Source organism: Narcine bancroftii, chromosome 4 (genome assembly GCF_036971445.1).
Source record: "Narcine bancroftii isolate sNarBan1 chromosome 4, sNarBan1.hap1, whole genome shotgun sequence".
NCBI classification, from domain to species: domain Eukaryota; kingdom Metazoa; phylum Chordata; class Chondrichthyes; order Torpediniformes; family Narcinidae; genus Narcine; species Narcine bancroftii.
In genome coordinates this window covers 17,143,267-17,166,560 of record NC_091472.1, presented here as the reverse complement: position 1 = coordinate 17,166,560, position 23,294 = coordinate 17,143,267, and the positions used below count along the sequence as shown (strand labels likewise).

The window sequence follows — 23,294 nt, the reverse complement described above, 5'->3', positions numbered from 1 at the left end:
CGTTGCTCTCCGCCGAGGCAGCTGAACCACGACTGATCCATCCAGATCCAGATGGGCAGGTTTTAGGCAGTCAATTGCAAAAGCTTCCTCTTGACCACCAATGTCTAAAATGTACATTGAGCCACTGTACCTCAAAGGGACCCTCATATGGACGCTGGAATGGTACTCGGTGTGCTCCTTTCTGTACAAAACCTTACTTCCAGTCTTGCAATTTCTAGCTTGACCATGTTGAGATGTCTGTATGGGTGCTAAAGAACTGATCTTCCTGTGAATCTTGCTTAGGACCACTGCGGGCATCTCCTCCCATCCTCGTGAGTCTGATACAAATTCCCTGGAACTATCAGGGGTGCATTGTAGACCAGCTCTGCCAATGAGGCACCTATATCATTCTTAGGTGCCATTCGTATGCCTAAGAGTACCCACAGCAATTCATCAACCCAGTTAGGTCCCTGCAGACATGCCATAAGGGCCGATTTCAAATGCCTATGGAACCTTTCTACTAGTCTGTAGGATTGTGGGTGGTATGCAGTTGTGTGGTGCAACTTGGTTCCAAGCAGGCCATAGGCTTGACGTGAATTGGGCACCTGTCAGACGTGATATGTGCTGGCAGACCTAAACATGCTATCCAGGTGGAAATAGGGCCCTGGGGCAGGTGTCAGTAGTTATGTCTGCTAGTGGAACAGCCTCTGGCCAATGCATAGCCCAATCCACTATCATGAGAAGAAAACGGGAAGCATATGACACCAGCAGGGGGCCTACAATGTCCACCTGTACAAGGTCAAACCTTCGATGTGTCAACTCAAAAGATTATAGTGGGGCTTTCATGTCTTGATGGACTTTGGATGTCTGGCAATGAAAGCATGTCTTTACCCAATTGCTAACCTGTTTTCAAAGGCCATGCCACACAAATCTGTTGGCTGCCATCCAGACAGTTATTGTGATCGATGGATGTGCCAACTTGTCTATCACATCAAATACCTGCCACTTCCAGGTCACCAGAACGATTGAGCGAAGGCAACCTGTAGCTATGTCACACAGGAGTTTAAGCTCCTCCAGGCCTACCAGAATTTCTTCCAGCCACAGGTTTGAGTCTCCTGTGTGAACAGAACATAGTCCACCCCTTGATATGGCCGGGCGAGACAGCACATCTGCCACTACGTTGGCCCTCCCTGTGATGTGTCTGATGGCCTTCATGAACTCAGAAATATATGATAAATGTCTCTGTTGACAAGCCAATCATGGATAATACCTTAGTGAAGGCAAATGTAAGTGACTTGTGGTCATAAAAGCTGTGAAATGCCTGTCTTCTAGAAAGTACCTGAAATGTCTGATAGCTAGGTACAGTGCCAACAATTTTTGATCAAAAGCACTGTCCTTGTGTTCTGGTGGTCTTAGGTCCTTGAAAAAGAAAGCCAATGGTTTCCAATGCTCATTGATGTACTATTCAAGCACCCCTCCTAATGCCATACTGGACGCATCCATCGTCAGGGCTGTCAGGACATCTATTCTTGGGTGGACCAGCAATGCAGCATTAACCAGTGCTTCCTTGGCGTTCTTGAACATTGTTGATGATTCTTAAGCCCAAGTGACATCCCTTGCCTTGCCTGACACCAGGGTGAAGAGGGGGCGCATGATGCAAGCCACTGATGGTAGAAAAAGTTGATAAAAGTTCACCATTCCAACAAACTCCTGGAGGCCTTTAACTGTTCTGGGTTTAACAAATGCCCAGATCACCTCGACCTTTGCCGGTGGTGGCTTTGCTCTGTGCTTGTCTATTCTATAGCCCAGAAAGTCAATGGTCACGAACCCAAATTGACATTTGGCCGTGTTGATGGTCAGCCAAACTCATTCAAATGAGTGAAAAGCTTGCACAGATGGGACAGATGTTCCTGACAACTGCTGCTAGTGATAAGTATGTCGTCTAGGTACATGAAGGTAAAGTCGAGATCGCGTCCCACTCTGTCCATTAAATGTTGGAAAGTCTGCACGGCATTCTTGAGCCCAAAAGGCATCCTTCTGAATTCAAAAAGGCCAAAGGGTGTCATAATAGCCATTTTTGGAATGTCATCCAGGTGGACTGAAATCTGATGATACCCCTGGACCAGGTCCACCTTGAAAAGATGTCCCTGCAGGTTGGACATGAAGTCCTGTAAATGTGAAACTGGGTAGCGATCCAGTGCAGTAACCTTGTTCAACCTGTGGTAATCACTGCAGGGTCTCTATCCATCTGCAGCCTTAGGTACCATCTGGAGCAGGGAGGCCCAGGAGCTATCGGACCGTTGTACAATACCCATGTCCTCCATCCTTTCAAACTTCTATTTGGCCAGACAAAGTTTATCTGGAGGGAGCTTGCGAGCTCAGGCATGCAGTGGTGGCCCTTCTGTTGGTATGTGGTGCTGCACCCCATGTTTCGGCATCGCCGAGGTGAATTGTGGTGTAATTATTGCAGGGAATTCCTCCAACAACCTAGGGAATTCATTCTCTGAAAGCGTAACGGAGTCTAAATGTGGGGCTGGCAGCTTGGCCTTACCTAGGGCGAAAGCCTGGAAAGTGTTAGTATGAACGAGCCTTCATCACTCTAGATCAACCAGAAGGCCATGTGCTTTGAGAAAATCAGCTCCCAGTACCGGTTGTGCGACTGCGGCCAATGTGATCATCCATGTGAACTTAGTATCGCCGCATTGAAGAGGGATCCTATGCATTCAAAATGTCTGGATAGTACTGCAGTTTGCGGGTTTGAGTTATGGCCCAGATTTTGCAAAAAGGAATGAATAAACCAGGAGTTCATAAATCAAGACAAAGATGGGTGGAAGATTTAAAAATAAATATTCAAGAGGAAACTTGGTTAGAACTTTGTCAGGATAACTAACACAATTAATGTCCAGTATAGAATGGGACAATATAATTTTTTACATCAACTATGTCTTACTCCACAGAAATTAAATGGATTAAATTCTAAATTTTCAGATAAATGTTTTAGATGCAATAAAGAAATAGATACTTTTTTTTTTACATTTTATGTGAGAATGTTCAAATTTAAGACCCTTTTGGACAGAACTGGGTTTACTTTCGGAAAGAGTTACATAAGTTAAGTTTTCTCAAGATACAATTTTTTTTTTTTTACTTGGAATTATTTTTGACACAGAATAGAAATTGAAATTAAATAAATCTCAAAAATAATTTGTTAAAATAGCCCTAGTGGTAGCTAGAAAATGTGTGACAGTAACTTGGAAAACATATGTATTTGGGACTGGGTAGATGGCAATACTGAAATAGGTAGCTGTATACCACTTTAAAAAATTACATATAATTTACATAACAAATTTGAAATTTTTGAAAAGATTTGAGAATCATATTTACAAATTGTAGGAATTAAATTGTAATCACCCAACCTGAACCTTACAACTTTTAAAATAAAGAAAAATAAGGTATTGTGGCAGCTCACCACAAGGCAGGAGAACTGGCCCTGCTTGTAAGCCACGCAGTGGGGCAGACGGGGGTTCCCCTTCCTTCCAGCTCGGGGCTCAGAAACCCGCGCTTGGGGACCACATGATGCCCGGATGATGTAAGCGCCCTCCAGTGCGGTTCTGGGCCAGGTCCGGGCTGAGAGTATAAGTGCAGCCCTGCAGCCTGCAATAAACTAGTCTGCTCACTGAGCTCAACCCATCCAGTTGCATGTGTTATTGCAGGAGCATTGTAGCCGCCGCTACAATTGGTGACCCCAACTTGTTCAAACGTCTTTGAACCCATCATGAGCGAGCCTGGGATCAGCGCTATAGCCGTGAAACTGCCTGAATTCTGGGTTCAGGCGCCAAAGACCTGGTTCATCCACGCGGAGGCCCAGTTTCACCTCCACCAGATTTCGTCCGACACGACCAAATTCTACCATGTGGTCACTGCCCTGGACCAGGCCACCGCCAGACGCATGCTGCACCTTGTTCAGCACCCACCCGCCGAGGACAAGTATGAGACCATCAAGCGTGTGCTTACCGGGTCCCTCGGACTATCCAGACATCAGTGTGCCACTCGGGTGCCTCATCTCGACGCCATGGGGGACAGGTCCCCGATGGAACTGATGGACGAGATGCTCGCGCTCATGGGTGAGCACACCAACTGCCCACTTTTCGAGTGCATCTTCCTCGAATATATGCCTGGGGAGATTTGCCCGCTGTTGGTTCAGGAGAGCTTCACTGACCTGAGGAAGGTCGCCCAGAAGGCCCAAGAGCTATGGCTCACATGATTCTCGGAAGGCTCAGTGGTCCAGCAGAACTCGAGGGACGGTCATGGGCATGACCACGCTAAGCCGGCCCCTAGCACAACGGTAGAGCACCAGGCCCCTGCATGCCCCAAGAGCATAACCAAGGCCACAGCATCCGCTTCAGACCTCTGCTTCTACCACCAGCACTGGGGAACCAAGGCTCGGAAGTGTCATCATTCTTGCTCATTCCAGGGAAACGACCAGGCTGGCCGCTGTTAATGGCTGCGGTGGCTGGCCAAGGACACAGCCTTCTCTACCTGCGGGACTTAGTCAGCAGCCGGCAGTTCCTCATTGACACTGGAGCCCAGATCAGCGTCATACCGACCATGGCCATCAAATCCAGGAACCGATCTCATGACCTCCCCTCCGTGCGGCCAACGCAACAGCAATTCGGGCGTATGGAGACAAGACAGTCCAATTCCAGATCGGCCAACAGAATTTCACATGGAGGTTCACCGTATCGTCCCTCCCAACTGCCATCCTGTGTGCAGACTTCTTCCTCGCACATGGGCTTCTGGTGGATAATCGAGGTAGGCGCCTGGTGGATGCCCATACCTTCCAGGCTGTTCGCCTCGATGCCTCCTGCTCGGAGCAACCGCAGATGGCCACGATCAGCATGCCCAGAGACGAGTTCCAGCAGATCCTGGACGAGTTCCCAACACTCCTCAAGCCACAGTTCTCCACTGCCTCACCGCGCCACGGGGTGATCCACCACATCCCCACTCATGGCCCGCTGGTTTACGCCAAGGCATGCCGGCTCCCGCTTGACAAGCTCCAGGTAGCGAAGAAGGAGTTTTCGCACCTGTTGGAGCTGGGGATCATTCAGCAGTCTGATAGCCCATTGGCCTCGCCATTCCACCTGGTCCCGAAAGCCTCCGGTGGCTGGCATCCCTGCGGAGACTATTGACAGCTCAACAAGGCAACCGTTCCTGACCGTTACCCCATCCCTCACATCCAGTACTTTACGGCCAACCTGCACGGCATGAGGGTCTTCTCCAAGGTTGACCTGGTGTGCGGATATCACCAGATCCCGGTGCACCCCGAGGACAGACCCAAGACGGCATCATCACCCCCTTTGGCCTGTTCAAATTCCTGCGCATGTTGTTCGGGCTCAAGAATGCCTCTCAGACCTTCCAGCGCCTCATGGACTCAATGGGCAGAGACTTGGATTTCGTCTTTATTTATCTGGACGACACCCTTGTCGCCAGCAAAGACCGGGCACAACACAAGGCCCACCTACGTGTCCTTTTCTCTCGACTGGCCGACTTCAGCCTTACCATCAACCTGGCCAAGTGCCAGTTCGGGAAAGAGTCCATGCAGTTCCTGGGCCATAACATCATGGCCGAAAGAGCCACACCTGCCACTGCAAAGGTTGCCGCCATTAGGGAGTTCCCATGTCCGAACAGCCTCAAGAGGCTACAGGAGTTCGCGGGTATGGTCAACTTTTACAACCGCCTCATCCCGGGAGCTGCATGCATCATGCAGCCACTGTTCACCCTCATCGCAGCCAAGCACAAGACGCTCGCTTAGAACCCAGAAGCCTGCACCGCATTCAAGGCCACCAAGGATGCCCTCGCGAAGGCTGCCATGCTTGCCCACCTGCACACCGACCTGCATATGGCACTCTCTGTCAATGCCTCTGCTACAGCCACCGGTGCCGTCCTGGAGCAGCAGGTGAATGGCCATTGGAAGCCACTGGCATTCTTCAGCTACCTGCTCTGCCCACCGGAATGCAAGTATAGTGCCTTCGACCATGAGTTACTGGGCATGTACCTGGTGATGCGGCATTTCCGCTATATTTTGGAGGGGAGGTCTTTTACCATCTTCACTGACCACAAACCCCTCACCTAGGTGCTTACGATGGCAAAGGATCCCTGGTCGGTCCACCAGCAGTGTCACCTCTCCTTCGTGTTGGAGTTTACCACCGACATTCGGCACAATGCGGGGAAGGACAATGTGGTTGCCGATGCACTCTTGCAACTGGCAATCTGCGCGCTGATGCTGGTCTCGACTTCGACCAGCTCGCCCGGGACCAGGAAGCTGATGAGGAGACGAGGGCCTTCAAGACCGCCATCACCGGCCTGCGGTTCCGAGACCTCCCGACTTCGAGCGGCGAAGGCACCATCCTGTGCGATATCTCCTTGGGCACCCCACGGCCAGTGGTTCCACACCAGTGGCGCAGGCAGGCCTTCCATCACATCCATGACCTTTCATATCCATCCATCAGGTCCATGATCCGGATGGCGACAAAACGGTTCGTATGGCATGGGCTGTGGAAGCAGATCACGGGCTGGGCCAGAACATGCACCCATTGCCAGACATCCAAGGTCCATAGGCACACTAGGGCGCCCGTACAGGAGTTCGAGCATGTCCGGGAATGGTTCAGCCACATTCTTGTCGACATCGTCGGGCCCTTACCCATTTCCTGGGGCAACCGTTACCTGTTTATGGTGGTGGACCGCACCACTCACTGGCCCGAGGTGATACTGATGCCAGACGCCTCCACCGGCTCCTGCTCCCAAGCCCTGTTGCATGGTTGGGTCGCCTGGTTCGGCGTCCCGGCTCACCTCACCAGCGATCAGGACACCCAGTTCACATCTGCGCTCTGGGCACAGCTCCCAACAGGTTGGGGATACAGCTACACCGCACCACGGCCTACCACCCGCAGGCCAATGGACTGGTCAAACGTCTGCACCGCCACCTTAAGTCGGCGTTCATGGCTCGCCTCATTGGTCCCAACTAGATGGACAAACTGCCTTGGGTGCTCCTGGGCATCCGCTCCACTCCCAAGGAAGATCTGCAGGGGTCATCAGCTGAGCTGGTCTACAGTGCGCCGCTGGCACTACCTGGCGAGTTCGTCAACGCACCTCACAAACCTCAGCGGTCGCCACATGAACTACTTCCTCACCTCAGGGCACGCTTGGACTCCTTTGAACCCCCACTGCCACTCAGGCATGGTATCGACCTGACTCATGCTCCTGGTGAGCTCTTTCTGCGGAGTTCGTTTTCGTTCGGCGGGGCCCAACCGCGGCACCTCTGCAGCGACCATACAAGGGGTTGTACAGGGTTATACAGCATTCTGGCTCGACGTTCACCCTGGACTTGAGCGGCAGGCATGAGCTGTTTACCATGGACAGGCTGAAGCCAGCGCACTTCGATCCCACCGAGCCCGTGGTCGTTGCTCAGCCTAAGAAACAAGGATGCCTGGCAAAAAAGGACATTGGCACCGGTTCTGGGAGGGGCTGTGTGCCAGCTCACCACAAGGCAGGCGAACCGGCCCCGCTTGTAAGCCACGCGGTGGGGCAGCCAGCCAAAATGGCGCTGTCGGGGGTTTCCCTTCCTTCCAGCTCGGGGCTCAAAAACCCGCGCTTGGGGACCACATGACGCCCAGATGACATGAGCGCCCTCCAGTGCGGTTCTAAGCCAGGTCCAGGCTGGGAGTATAAGTGCAGCCCAGCAGCCTGCAATAAACTAGTCTGCTCACTGAGCTCAACCCGTCTGGTTGCGTGTGTTACTGCAGGAGCAGTGTAACCACCGCTACAATATGTTAGATTTTATTTGATAGTTTTAGTAAGTTTTTATAAATACTGTCCAGATGTTTCCTTTCTTCTTTTTTTTCTTTTCTATTGGGTTGTTAGGGGAGGGGGAGGATGGGGGCATTATTTTATAAATCACTATGTATTCATTTTTTTCATTATTTTCATTATGTGAAATTAAATAAAATTTTCAAAAAAAAATAATGGCCTGGGTTTTCTGTTATGTGTGTCACGCCCTGAGGGGGGGAAGCATGCTGATCTCAGCCCCTGTATCCATCAAGAAACACCAGCCAGTATGTGTATCCCAAGCATATAATAGGATATCTCGATGGCCAACTGCCACAGCCATTAGTGACGGCTGGCCCTAACGTTCTCCCTGAAACGCATAGGGAGGTCATCCCATTGTGTCCTGGCCGACTGACATGGGATTTGATCGACCCTGACGCCGGTCTAATGTTGGAGTTGCACAGTCCTTCTGTGTGAGCAGGATCTGGTGACTTGTCCTACGGATGTCACACTTTTTTGCTTAGCCCACCATAGAATGTCAGCACAGGTCACAACTCTCCATGGGTCACTGAAATCCTCATCAGCCAGCAGCATGTGGATATCTTCTGGCAACTGCTCCAAGAAAGCCTACTCGAACATGAGGCAGGACCTATGCCCTTCTGTTTGTGCTAGCATTTCATTCATGAGCGCGGAAGGAGTCCTGTCTCCTAAGCCATTCTAGTGAAGTAAATGGGCCGCTCATTCACATTATAAGAGACCAAAAGTATGGATGAGTATCATCTACTTGCCCTCTGGAGACTGTGCAGAAAATCAGAAACTCGGCAAGCCATTTCTTGATCCAGGGCACTCAATACATAGTATGTTATCTTCCCCAACTGGAATTGGGCTTCTGTTTGGTCAAACCATACCTGTGCTTGTGTAGTTCAAAACGTTGGCAGTTTCAGAGCCACGGCATGCACCAAGGAAAATTTTCCATGTTGGGGTCACCATTGTAACAAATTATTCTATACTGAGTTACTATAGATGTCATTGTCCACATAGTGGAATCACTATACATGTTGTCAAGTTGATGTATGCATAGGGAAATCAATGTACATGCTGTGAAGTCTAGTGCAAGACTGACACCTCCAGGCTTGCATCCTGGGCTTATATACTTCACTGCTTCTGTCACATGGACAGGAAGTGATGTCATCAATGATGTCATCAGCTCAGCTAAAAACTTGTGTTGGATGCAGGTCAATTTCCCGCCTTTTCCACAGCACATTTGACATTTCAGGAGCCCGGTTCACTTGCTGGTCACTACATGGACATATTAATCAGAACAACTTTCTGATTACACAGTGCACCCATAACTATTAAAAATCTACCAGTAGAATCTGTGATCGTATAAAAATGTACAAAGGGAACATTAGAGCCAATTGATACATCTCTCATTTTAGACTGAGATGAAGAGTGAAATTGGAAACCCTTCCAAAACTTGATGCTTGTCCTCTATGAATGTGAGTCTCCTGCGCAAAAATAATATTAGCATTGTGAGAGATGAGTAAAACTAATATGAAAATATGAGAGATGAATAAAGCCAGTATGAAAGGATAGATAATAGATAATAGAATGTAGGAAAGTTAGTCTGAATAAGATAAGGGTCTTCTAGCCTTTTAGACAGAATTAGCAAGTTCTGCATATAAGAAGTTAGTAAGCCCTGAGAGTCGGGAAGGTGTGAATAAGGACAATGACATGATGGGACACTGACAGGATACCCCCTGGTCCTCCAAGTTCACAGAAACAGCACGTAGGCAGACAGGATTGCCTAATGCCAAACTCATCCAGGAGGCAGAAGAATGTAAGGGGGAGGGTATTTCTATACTGAAATAAACCGTAAAAAAGTTGGGTGAGCCCCAGTGTGTGTGTGTATTCCCAGGGTAAGGGGAAAGCACCCAACTTTGCATTGTTGTATAATAAATGTTCTTTGTTCTCAATTTTTGTCTCGAGCAATTTCTGTGAAGGTACTTCTGTTTCTCACAGCATGGAACATTTTAAACACAGAATTTCTAATTACCATTAACTGTAGTTAAGAAAAATGTAAACAAAAGAAATGTGAACAAACTGACTGCAAATACAGAAATATAAATATTCAGTAATAAATAAGAAGCAAGGTAAGTCCTGAAGTGAATTTCTGAATGAGCCTGCTATTCAGAAGTCTGATGGTTGAGAGGTAAGCAACTATTCCTATACCTGGAGGTTGTAGATTTGTTGCACCTATACCTCCTTCCTGATGGCAGCAGTGAGAACAAATATCCTGGATGATGGCCAGTGCTCTCCAACAACAGCATTCCATGTAGATTTTCTCAACATTGGGGAAGAATTTTGGATGTGAAGTACTGAGCTGGGTTCACTACCTTTTGCAGGGCTTTCCACAGAGAGGTATCAGAGCCCCCATTCTAGCCCATAATACAGTTGCCAATACACATTTTACCTTTTTAACATTTGTTAGAAATACAGCATGGTAACAGGTCCTTGTGGCCCAAAAGCTCAGCTGCCCAAATACTCCAATTAACTACAACCCCATACATTTAAGGGCGGAAGATGCAGACATGGGGAGAACATACAAACTCCTTACAGACAGCACCAGATTTGAACGCAGGTCGCTGGCGTTGTAATAGTGTTATGCTAACCACTACACTTAACAGTGTTGCCCCATCTATAGACATTTTCCATTTCCAATGTCATACTAAACCTCCTGAGTAAGTAGAGACACTGGTGTGCTTTCTTCATGATGGCATTAATATGATGTGTTCAGGAAAGGTTCACTGAGATTCTGACCCCCGGAGATTTAGATTTATTTCTATTGTCACAAGTTTTGAAACACTTTTGTATGCCATTTGAAAGCGAACAAAGAATCACCATGATCTGGTGCCATCTTCCACACAGTTAGAAAAGAATGAAAGTCCCTTCAGAGAGAGGGTATGGTTGTGGATCATGCCATCTCCTCCAACATGGTCTCCTCCAGTGCCCTTCTAACTACTGTAGCCACTGTTGCCAACACAAACGCTACTTGATCTCATGGTTCCTGCATATTGCCCAGTGGTGAGGTGTCTGAAGACACTGAGTCCCAGCCCCCACATCTACCTGCCTGCCCTCCGTCATACCTCCTCAACACCTGGTCCTGATTCCCCGGAGCCATCAGAAGTTGTCAGTGTGTAGCTAGTTTTTGGAATGGGTTGGTTGACTGCATTAGAGAAGGTTGGTCAGGTCAGGTTTGCCTGTGGAGTTTTTTTTTAAAGGTGAAAAATTCTTAATTGAAACATTCAAGACATTGTGTCATCTTGACAAGATCAGTGTGGAGAGGAGTGAAACATAGAAGTCTGCAGATGCTGAGATTGTGGTAAAACACACACAAAATTGCTGGAGGAACTCAGTCAGACTGGCAGTGCCCAAAGAAGGTAAAGATATATTAACGCCTTTTCAGGCATGAGCCCTTTTTCAAATGAAAAAACAAAAAGCAGGCAGGCATCTTAATTAAAGACCAAAGGTTAGAATGAGAGGAGTAGGAGTCTAGACCTACAGAAAGTAGGATAAGAGGAAAGGTGAGAATTGATTTTGGCTCTGTGAAAGGGGACAGAGGGATAAGGAAAGAGGGAGAGAGACAGAACTAGAGGGAAGAAGAAGGTTGAGAGGATGCTTCTTCTGATAGGAGAATCTCCAACTGGGAGTCATAGTTTAAAAATAGGGCCATCCATTTAAGATAAGTGAAAGGACCTTTTTCATTCTGAGAGGGTTATGAGCCTGTGGAACTCTATTCCTCAAAGAGCAATGAAAGCAAAGTCTTTGAATGTTTTTAAGGAAAGTATAGATAGATTTTTGGTAAGCAAGGGGTTAAGAGTTAACATAGGTGACAGGAACACAGAACACAAAGTTGTGGGTAACAATCAGATCAGTATGTTCTTATTGAATGTAAAAGTAGCCCCATGGGGGTAAGCACCCTATTCTTGCTCTTATCCATATGTTCTCATATTCTCATTTCCCACCATCTCTCCCTTATCTGGATCCACTCATCGCCTTGCTTTCTTATCAAATTCCACGATCTGCAGCCCTCTGTTGAATACACATCACCTCCCAAACTCATGCCACTACCTCCACCATACCTTCTCCACCTGGCCCCATCTGCCCCATCAACCCCTCCTAACCTGGATCCATCTATCATCTGCCAGTTCCCTCTCACTTCTTTATACCGGCTATTCCTCCTTTACACACTCATTTCAGATGCATGGGCCCAACGCCAAATGTTGACACTACCCTTTGGCCCGCTGTATTCCTCCAGCAGATTTTACTTTGGTTCTTATGTATGTGTGTTTGTATTCCTAGTCTTAATTGAGAAACTTTTCCAATTCATCATGCTCTACTATTCTTTCTCCTGACCCTAATGTGCATCTATTCCAGTTTAATCTGCTTCCAGAGCGATCTTATTAATTTTTAGAGTTGGCAGGATGAATCACCCACTCATGCTCAATTTCTGACATTTTCGTACCACTCCTTCAAATGCCAGGAGTATTGTCATTTTATCCTGTGTTCCTTTAATGCTACAAAGGATTAAAAAAAAGACATGAGAGAAATTAGAAAAATAAGCATTGTGCAGGGATCTAGAAAGGGGTATAGCCAAACTGGTAAGGGAGAGGGGAGGAGGAGAAATCTGCTCATGTAGAGAAGGTTCCCATGGACGAGAATGTGAAGAAATAAAGCACAGGCAGACAAAATATGAGCACAAATCTATCTTCAGTCTCTGACGTAAAATGTGGTGTGTTTTAATTGTGGCTCCAGCCCCAATTATCAGTTCCAATGATGTCTGGAATGGAATGTGCAGAGGTAAGTACAATTAATAGATAATGAAACCTGAGAGTAAAAGCACAATGCTGGAGAAACTCAACAGGTCAGGCAGCGTCCTTTATATAGCAAAGATTAAAAAAATACATTACCAACGTTTCGACCTTGAACCCTTCATCAAGGTATGGAAAAATGTCAGCAGGCGTCCAAACAAAAGGGTAAGGGGGGAGGTGTGATTGCAAAGGCAGGAAGTCATAGGTGGAGAAGTGAGGGAGGGCACAGCAGCAAGCAGGGGGAGGAGGAATGACTAGGTGAATAGAGAGGGAAGGGGGTGGAGAGCTGAGAGAGGGAAGGGAGGGGGAAAGGAGTGCAGGTTAGCAGAAACAAGAAAAGGCGATGTTGATGTCATCCAGCTGGAGAGGGCCCAGACGGAAAATCAGGTGCTGTTCCTCCAATTTACGGGTGGTCTTGGTGGGATAGTGCATGGATAGACAAGTGAGTATGGGAGTGTTACACAGAAATGAAATGGTTGGCCACTGGGAGGTCTCTGTAATTGATGTGAACAGAGCGAAGGTGCTCAGCAATGTGATCTCCCAGTCTGCGCCCAGTCTGTCTGATGTAGAGAAGGCCACAAAAGGGACCACCGGATGCAGCAAATTAATCCTGTGGAAACACAAGTGTTGCTTCATGTGGAAGGCTTGTTTGGGTCACTGGACTTAGGTGAGGGTGGAGGTATTGACACCTCCTGCGGCCAGATTATGGTGAGGGAGGAGATGTGGCAAGTGTAGCATACTCCTGGGACCGCATGAAATGCAATACTAATGCAGCATGGAAAAGCTGATGGCTTGTGAGTGAGTGGCACATATTGCAGTGCACTAGTGAAACAAATATTGGACTGCAGAGTGTTTGGATGTAGCAGAGTTGAAGATATGGGCGATGGGTGGAATGATGCAGCCTGCTTGTGTCTCTCTTATCTGTCTTAGTTTCATGCACTAATCCAGGTCTGGCTTGGGCAGCAAAAATGGGCTGGTCCCCACAGAATTAACTTCCCACTGCAAAGCAAACCTATTGCAGTCAGGTGGAGAGTCAAAGTGAGTGCACAAAGAATAATATTGAAACTACGGCAGGAAAGCAAGCTTCCAACATCCTGATGTTTCCGGGATGAGCCTGATTATGCATTGGGATTGGATCAGGCATATAATCCACTGAATTATTCCAGTTTGGTGATGCACCTTTACCAGGTCACTTTGACCTTGTGTCCTTAGGTGGCAGCTGTGGACAGCAAGCAATCGAGGTCTTTGACTGTGGTGGGAAGGTAATTTTCAGTTGTTGCATCTCCAAAGAGTAAGTCTCAATATCAACTGAGGCATGGTCATGGACTCAGCAGTGATATGTTGTGATACTGTAATTAGAAGCGAAGGCCAAATATATCAAGTAAAAACTGTATTCAACCCTTCATGTTCTAGGTTTCATGCTAGGCTTTATTTTCTTTAAAGTTGAAGGTTAGTTGGCCAGATACATTTATTTGAAATTTTGCTTTTCAGGAGTAGTGTTGTCATTGCATTGGTCTGAAAAATCTTTCCAGACAAAATTACCAGTTGTTGAGAAGTGCAAACACAATCAGTAGTCTTCCACTGTCATCATTGCCACAAAATCTTTGTACAGGATAACATTTTTATCTGGGTCCACAGCAGCTGACAACAACTCTTCCATCTCCTCTTGTGTAAATGGCTCCCCTTTGAAACGAAGGAATAACATAATCACTTCTTTTCTCATTCTAGACCCAGAATTTTTCTTTAAAATTGGAACTTTTAAAGGAATCACACAGGTCAGCCAATTTAAATCATCAATGCAAAACTTTAGGCTTAACAAACCAGTTTAAGATGTAGAAGTATATGATTGTCTGTGCAGGAAACCTGTAGATTCATTGGTTGATTGAATTATACAGCCTAGAAACCAGCCGTTCAGTCCAGCATGTCCATGGGAACCAGAACGCCAAGCAAATATTTTCCCATTTGCCTGCATTTCAGATTCAAATTTCAGATTTATCGGCAGAGTACATGCAACCCTGAGATTTTTTTTAGTGCGGGCAAGGCAGAATTACCACTAATTGGTAGTGCAAAAAAAAACTGTACACAGTGTATACATGTAAACAAATAAGGAACTGTAAAAAGATAACGAATGTAAACAAACTGACTGTGCAACACAGAGAGAATTAACAAATCAATAGTGCACAAGTAAGAGCCCTTAATGAGTCTCTGATTGAGTTTGTCATTGAGGAGACTGATGGGGGAGGAGTAGCATCTGTTCCTGAACCTGGTGGTGCAAGTCTTGTGGCAACTACACCTCCTTCCTGATGGCAGCAGTGAGAACAGAGCGTGGAACCTTGATAATTGCTGCTGCTCTCCAACGGCAGTGTTCCCTATAGATTGTTCTTGATAGTGGGGAGAGTTTTGCCTGTGATATCTTGGGTTGTGTCCACTACCTTTTGGAGGGATTTATGCTCAGGGGTATTGGTGTCCCCATACCAGACCATGATGCAGCCAGTCACACACTTTGCTCCACACATCTGTCAAAATTTGCCAGGGTTTCTGGTGTCAGACCAAACCTTCACAAACTCCTGAGGAAGTAGAGACGCTGAAGTACTTTCTTCACGATGCCACTAGTGTGTTGAGTCCAGGGAAGATTTGGTCCATATCCCTGTGAACCCTTCTTTACCATGAACCTTCCCAAATGTTTTAACTGGACCCCACCCCCCCAATACTGTCTCTTCTGACAGCTCATTCCATGCATCCACTACCCTAAGTGTGAAAAACGTGCTCTTCAGATCCCCTTTACATCTTTCCCCTCTCACCTTAAACCAATGCAAAACCCTCTCGTTTTACTGTTGCAGGAATACAAAGATAATGGCATAAAGAACCCCACTGAATTTGTGAAGCCGAATATGAGTCGAGAAGCCAGAAGTCCAGATGAGTGAAACATCATTTTACCTCCATTATGACAAAACTCATGGACTTACAAATATTGTATGATACATGGTCTAGCACTCCTGAGATATGGACCAAAATAACATGTCAGTGTTTAAAAACTGCAGATGCTAGATGTCTGAACTAAAAAAAAATGAAAAATGCTGGAAAGACAAATATACAAAGTGAGAGTGAGCCCTCAGTTTTGGTGTGACATTAAATAAGATCTGATTATAACCTCAGCACTGCATTCCTGTATATCAGGAGTGGCCAAACTATGGGCCTAGGCCAACTGCAGTCCATTGTCTATTTTCAAGTTGCCCATTAGAAGAAAAAAATGGTGGTGCTTGCCAGAGCTGCTGGAAGGTCAACGCTGCCTGCTGATGCAGACTTGTGGGTAGAGAGAAGCAAAATCTCAGCACTCCCCTGTGAAGTCCAAACACCAGTCTGACATCCGTCAGCTTGGTACAGGTTTTAAACAGCCTGTTAAAGGAGCTTACGGTGATCGAAAACTGCCAGACTTAATATTGTTTGGCCCGTGACTCCTTATATTTTTCTGCATGTGGCCAATAACCAAAAAGGTTTGACGACCCCTCCTGTCCATCCACATTAAGTTTTCATCCCTTTTGTTCAAGATTCTATCTTCCTCTGTATTTACTGCCCTTTCTGGGAGACAGTCCCAAAGCTATAAAACCTTGGAGGAGGGGAAAGGGGGTGGAGGGAAACCCACTTCTCTGCCTTAAGTGGGAAATCTCTTACTTTTAATTAGCAATCCCTGATTCCAGATTTTCCTACAAAAGGAAACATTCGTTCCACATGTGCCCTGTCAAGACCCTTAAAGTCTTTTGTCAAATCATCTCACTTTTTTAAACACTATCCACTCTATCCATCCTTTCCTCATGAGATAATCCATCTATTTCAAAAAGTAGTCTAGTAAACCTTCTTTGTATGTTCGTAATACATTTACAACTTTTTTTAAATGAGGAAATCAATACTGTACATTATGCAACAGATGTGGTCTCATAAATGTTCTATTTAACTGAAGCATAACCTTGTGCTTTTTTCTTTTTTCCTCTTAAAAAAGGATAGCATAATGATAACTTTCCCTTCTGTATGTCAAAAAAATGACAGAGAGGGTAGAGGTAAAACACAGGATTCTGTTGACACTGTGGTTAAGTGAAAAAACACACAAATGCTGGAGAAACTCAGTGGATAAAATAGTGCCTTTATCTAGCAAAGGTGAAGATACATCAGCAATGTTTCAGACTTGAGCCTTTCATCAAAGTGTAGGAGAACATGAAAGATGTCCGAACAAAAGGGGGAAGGGGGGTGGTGAGGGTGATAGGTGAGGGGGGGGGGAGAGAGAGAGGATTGCAGGAAGTGGGGGGGGGGGGGAAGGGGAAGAGTTTAGGCTTGGTGGAGAGAGAAAGGAAGTAGGAACTGGAATAACTCATTAAAGGAGGGGGAGGGGGGAAAAACAAGCTGATTAGTAGAATGCAGTGAACTCAATGTTTATGCCCTGGGGTTGGAGGGTGCCCAGACAAAAAAGGAGGTGTTGTTCCTCCAATCTGCAGGTGGTCATGGTGGGGTAGAGTGAAAGGTCATGGACAGACATATGAGTTTGAGAATGTGACTCAGAATTGAGATGGTTGGCTACGCGGAGGTCACTTTTGATGCAGACTGAAACAGAGATGGTAGAAATTTGAACAAAAAAATGTTGGAAAAAAATTAACAGTTTATCTAATTATTTGCAATATGTTTATATAAATCATTTGCAAATCATACACTGGTATATCCAAATCCAAATGTAATCTCTCACATTTGGAAAAACATACTGGTTTTTCTTTCCTGTCATAACAGTCAATTTCACATTTTTTCACATTTTTCCACATTGTTATGAATTCAAATCTCATCATAGCAACTGGGAAATTTATTTTAGTTAATTATGTAAATATGGAATTCCATTAAAAATCATTAATGAATGATCTCTAGGGAATAAACAGGAGTCGTGCCAAAGGATTTGGGAATTCCAAACATTATACCATTATTTACAAAGGGAGCAAGGAATAAACTAGTGATTAGGGGCCATTTAATTGGTGGGAAAATTGTTCGATTCAATTCCAAGGGACCATATTAACCAAGATTTTGATATTAATATATTAATGATTTAGATATGGGAAACATGATAAAAAATGTGTGTGAAGACAAAATTTGCCATTTAGTTAACAATGAGCAGTAAAGTTTTAGATTGCAGGAAGTTATAGATGGACAGGTCAGTTGAGCAGAAAAGCAAATAGAATTTCGTTTAGAGAAGTGGCAGATTAACTACCATCTGGACCACAGCTTGTTGACTGATTTAGAAGTATTTTTCCAGACTCCGTAAACCTAAGGACAAATCAGTGCGTTGTGGTGGTAAATGCAATTTTGGAAGAAAATAGGGAAGGCGAGGGAGAGGGGGAATGACTTTTTAATCAGTTGTAGTTCCAATGCTTGTGTGTTTTAAATGGAAGATTCAGCTATTTAAATTGAAACTTATACCTGCTCTCATCATAAGGCAATTTTGATGGATGTAGATCAGATTTGGTGGAATAAGCCAATCAATTAAGAGGATTTTAGTCAATATCATGTTTGGATTATGTCCATTTCAATTTTAATGCTGTTCTATGTTTTAGCACTCTTTTGGATTAGTATTGCAACTTCGCTGTTCATTTTGGAGAGAATGGGTGAATTAATTCTAAATGAACACTCCCTTGCTGATGCCATTGTTCTCCGCGGATGTTACCCAAACCACGAGGCCCCTCCAGCTTTTCCCAGACAGCTGGATTGCCTGTTTTCCCCCTCCCTATCCACCCATCGGCCACTCACCTTGATCCACGGCCAGTCGGCTGGTCCGCTTGGATCCACCATGCCAAGTTGAGAACCTCTGGATAGCATGCCCCCCCCCCCCTTGCCAGTGGAAGCACAAAGGATCCTCAACATAAATCACAGCATGGGGAAGACCCTTCAGCCTGCCATATTTGTGCTGTCTGAAAACCACGTTCTGCACTGTCTCATCACATTTCAAAAGCTTATCTAACTCAACATTTTTCCACTCCTATACTACCTTAAGTAATCCCTTACTAACCAGAGAGCACCTGTGACATCTTATGACATAACTAGACAGGGTTGTCCTCTTAGCCCTTTATTCTTTAATTTAGCTTTGGAATCCTTAGCAATAGCACTTTGGGATTTCAATGACATTTGGGGAATTAATTGAGGAGATGGAATTCACTAAGTATCTTTATGTACAGATGAGCTTTAAGTATATATTTCAGATCGTGAGAAATCTATTCCTCAAATGTAGTCTTTGCTTTCCCAATTTGGTAGTTACTCTGGATTTGAATAGAATGTTTATGAGCTAATTCTTCCCAATAAAGATGCATGTACTTGTTTATAATCACACACCTGTTAGAGTGGTTAGGGGTTATTTTACCTATCTTGGAGTTAAAATTACCAAAACATTTAAAGATCCATATAAATTTAACTTTCTCTCTTTGATAGATTATATGAAACAATCTCTTTCTAAATGGTCTCCATTGGCTTTATCTTTAATAGGTCGTATTAATGCTATTAAGATGATATTTTAAGAAGTCCCAGTTTTTATTCCAAAATCCTTTTTTTTTAAATAATATTGACTCGAAAATGTCTTCTTATATTTAGAATAAAAAGAATGCCAGATTGAGTAAATTCCATCTGCAGACATTAAGGAAAGATGGTGGTATGGCTTTACCTAATCTTGGATTCTATTATTGGGGAGTGCACATCCACTATATTATTTACTATTCTGATAAATTTGAACTCCCTTACTGGGTAGATTTGGAACTCAATTCCATGCTGCAATATTCAGTAGCCTCTTTAGTGGGAGAAGCTCTTCCTTTTACACTTTCTAAGATTAGTAGGCATACCTTCAACCCAATATGGATTTGATCTCAATTTCGGATGTTCTTTGACTTGAAAAATTTTACTTTATCTAGTACCATTTCTCTTAATTATTTTTTCAACCATTTATCATTGATCAAGCCTTCTCATTTTGAAAAGTTAAAAGAATTGTCTCTTTTTCAGATTTGTTTATAGATGGCAGCTTAATGTCTTTTGAACAATTATCCAATAAATATAATATACGTAAGACCTTTTTAGATATTTTCAAATTAGACATTTTCTGAATACTTTACTGCCTAACTTTCCAACATTGTACCAACCAGATTTGACTGATACTTTTTTTTTCATTTGAACTCTTCTCATAAGGGTTTAATAGGTAGCATTTATATTAAGTTATTAAGATTGCAATCAAATTCTCATGACAAAATTAAAAGGGCCTGGGAAGAAGAATTTCAGTTAGATCTTCCAGAGGAATCATGGGAGAAGATTTTTGGATTGGTTACTACCTCTTCAATATGTGCTCATCATTCCTTGATTCAGTTTAAAGTTGTACATTGGACTCATGTCAGAAGACAAATTGGCCATATTTACTCTAACGTTAGTTCTAGTTGTAATAGATGTAAATTAGAAGTAGCTTCTCTAACTCATATATTTTGGACATACCCTATGTTGGAGAGATATTTTTAAGACTTTGTCAGCTATATTTGATATTAGTTTGCAACCTAACCCATTAACTCCTTTTTTTGGAATTATAGCTCCAGAAGTGAGACAAGTTCCCACTTCTACACATCAGGTTGTAGGCTTTTCTATTTTGTTAGCTAGAGAGCTATTTTATATAATGGAAAATTCTAATCCACCTACTTTGACTCAATGGTTCTCTCAAATTAAGTCATGTTTAAGTTTAGAGAAAGTTAGGAGTTGTATATTTGATACTTCTGTTAAATTTGAAGAGTCTTGTCGACCTTTTATAAATTTTTCCACGTTTAGTTACTATAATTATTTTCCCTTCCTGACTATATTTAGACCAGGCAATGAATGTTTATTAATAAATTTTCAGGGGAGACTGCCCAATCTTTTTTTAGATTGGGAGGAGTTTGATATAATTTTAAAAATGCTTTTTTTTGAAGATTTCTGTTTGAGGAGATGAGAACATATTCGTTAATTGTGGAGTAATGCAATATGTTATATCATATTATGTCATAGAGTGAATATTTTTTCCTTCTTGATTATGTACTCCATTTGTTTTCAATCTTTTTATTAACATTTCAGTTAACATTTAACATAGCATAAGGAGAATGGAAATAACACAATTAAAATGGTCTGTCCAAGTCTACATAGTACAAGTATCATATAAATTCCAAAGAGTGAAAATATGACATATTAGAAATAATGTTTCTATCAAAAGAAAACAGAGATAAAGAAATAAGTATAATATATATTAAAAAAAAACAACTAATCTAAAAAATATATAATAAAAAAAATGAGCAGCCTATCCCGAGGATCTGTCGAATATTTTAAAACATAGCTCTGAACCACACCTACAGATAACAAAAATGACAAGAATTATATTACATCTGGAAAGGGAGAGTTATTTAATTCAGAGAATAACACTAGTTGTATCCTATGAAAGTAATCAATAAATGGTTTCCATGTTTCTTCAAATTTAGTAGTTGTATCTGAAGTACGACCTGATTTTTTTTTCTAGATTTAAGAAAGACATTACATGAAAAAGCCATTGAAATAATGTAGGAGTCTCAGAGACTTTCCATTGAAGTAAAATGGCTCTTCTAGCTAATCGTGTAGAGAAAGCTATAACTCGATATGCAGAAGTAAATAAACAACCAAAAAGAGCAATTAAGGGGTTAGGTTGTAATAGAATAACCAGTATTGGTAGAGTTTTTAAAATTTCTTTGCAAAATTTTTCTAACCTGGGACATGACCAAAACAAAAGAGTTAATAATATTACATCAGTACTGCATCTATCACAAACAGAGCTTATATTAGGAAAGATGCGAACTAGTTTACCTTGAGACATATAAGCTCTACAAACTATCTTAAAGAATGGCATGCACAAAGAGAAAAAGTATTAACTAGTCTAGTAATTCTTCCCCATGTTTCAGGAGATAATGCTAGTGAAGTTCCAATTCCAATGTTTGCTGAATCTTATCCATGGGGGTCTGATCTCAAATTTAATATAAGAGTATAAATAAACCTCTGAAAGGGGTTTAACTGGAACCAAGTCAAGTAAATCTGGTTGTTGTAATGTTAGATAATTAGTCATTACTGTATTCAGGAAATTTCTAATCTGTGGCTATCTAAAAAAAAATTACTAGATTCTCCCCATTGACTTTGTCTTTGGTTGGTCGTATTAATTCTGTTAAGATGATAATATTAACTAAAGTTTAAACCTATTTCAAGCTGTCCCAATTTTTATTCTGAAATATTATTTTAATGATATTGATCCTAAGATTTCATCTTATATTTGGAATGGTAAGGGGGCCAGATTGAATAAGCTTCATTTACAGAAACCTAAGAACGATGGGTGGTCTGGCCTTACCGAATTTGAAATTTTACTATTGGGCACTTAATATTCGCTCTATTATTTTTTGGATTTATTACTTTGATAAATTTGATCATCCACTCTGGCTAGATTTGGAATTGAAATCTGTCCAGAATTATTCCTTAGTTTCTTTTTTAGGACCAACATTACCTTTTAGACTATCTAAGATCAGTAAGTATATTTCCAATCCAATTATTAAATATTCATTGTGTATTTGGTTTCAATTTCGAAGGTTTTTTGGACTAAAATTTTTTGCCTTGGCTAATATTATATATCTTAATTTTTTTTTACACCATCTATTCTTGGCCAAACCTTCCTTATTTGGAAGATTAAAGGAATTATCTCTTTTGTAAATTTATTTGTTGATGGTGATTTGATATCTTTTGAACAACTTTCTACCAAATAACCTTTACCATATATATATCTTTTAGATATCTACAGATTAGAAATTTCCTGAACATGATTATGTACTCCTATTCTCCTTATGTATTGTTTATCTATAATATAATTAATAAAAAGATTGTAAAAAGAAAGACATCCTATGCCATAGAATAGATGCCCTGTGGTTAGTAAGGAATTAGGAAAAACCCAACACCCAACCCCAACCAACCAATTTTCCCCTGCAACCGCTGCAACCCGTGTCTGCCTGTCCCGCATCGGACTTGTCAGCCACAAACGAGCCTGCAGCTGACGTGGACATTTACCCCTCCATAAATCTTTGTCCGCGAAGCCAAGCCAAAAATTTAAGGTGGTATGTGAGTGGAAAAATACTACTGATCTAAATACATCCGACACGGAGAAAGATCCTGTCACCACCAACTCATCCAGAAGCCAACAGTGGAGCACCTTTCAACATAGTTCTCTCATCCATGCTGAGTACACTGTCAACCCTCTACAGGAAAATAAATTTAATGGTGAACATTGGGAATGAATGATGTGTCACCAAGTGCCATGCATACTGGGTGCAATAATTATTAGATGTTGTGAAATTTGAGAATAATGCCATTGGGTACAAGATGTATTGGATGGTATGCTGATAAAGTCAAACAGCGCGGTACAGGCCCTTTAGTCCATCTAGTCAATGCAATAATGCAATACAGTCTTCGGGCTAATCCCATTTCCATGCACTCGATCTATATCCCTCCAAGGCACAACTCAATGAGAAGTTAATACTTTAATTCATTAATTTTGTGTTCAGTGTTACCTGTTCATTTGTATGTATCACGTTTTGT

The 23,294-nt window shown here is 43.2% G+C and overlaps 1 protein-coding gene across 13 annotated transcripts in view; it reads right to left on the bottom strand.

Moving 5' to 3' along the window:
• Positions 1-14,078: 14,078 nt before the first annotated feature.
• efcab2 (EF-hand calcium binding domain 2) overlaps positions 14,079-23,294 on the bottom strand; it is a 171,271-nt gene continuing 162,055 nt past the window's right edge. For 11 of the 13 annotated variants that reach the window (XM_069930852.1, XM_069930846.1, XM_069930849.1 and 8 more), the window contains one exon: positions 14,079-14,354. In XM_069930852.1, the coding sequence (XP_069786953.1) occupies positions 14,239-14,354 (116 nt within the window). In that variant the 3' untranslated portion in view covers positions 14,079-14,238. The remainder of the gene's footprint in view (positions 14,355-23,294) is intronic. The other 2 variants (XR_011355559.1, XM_069930854.1) reach the window with 1 other exon arrangement.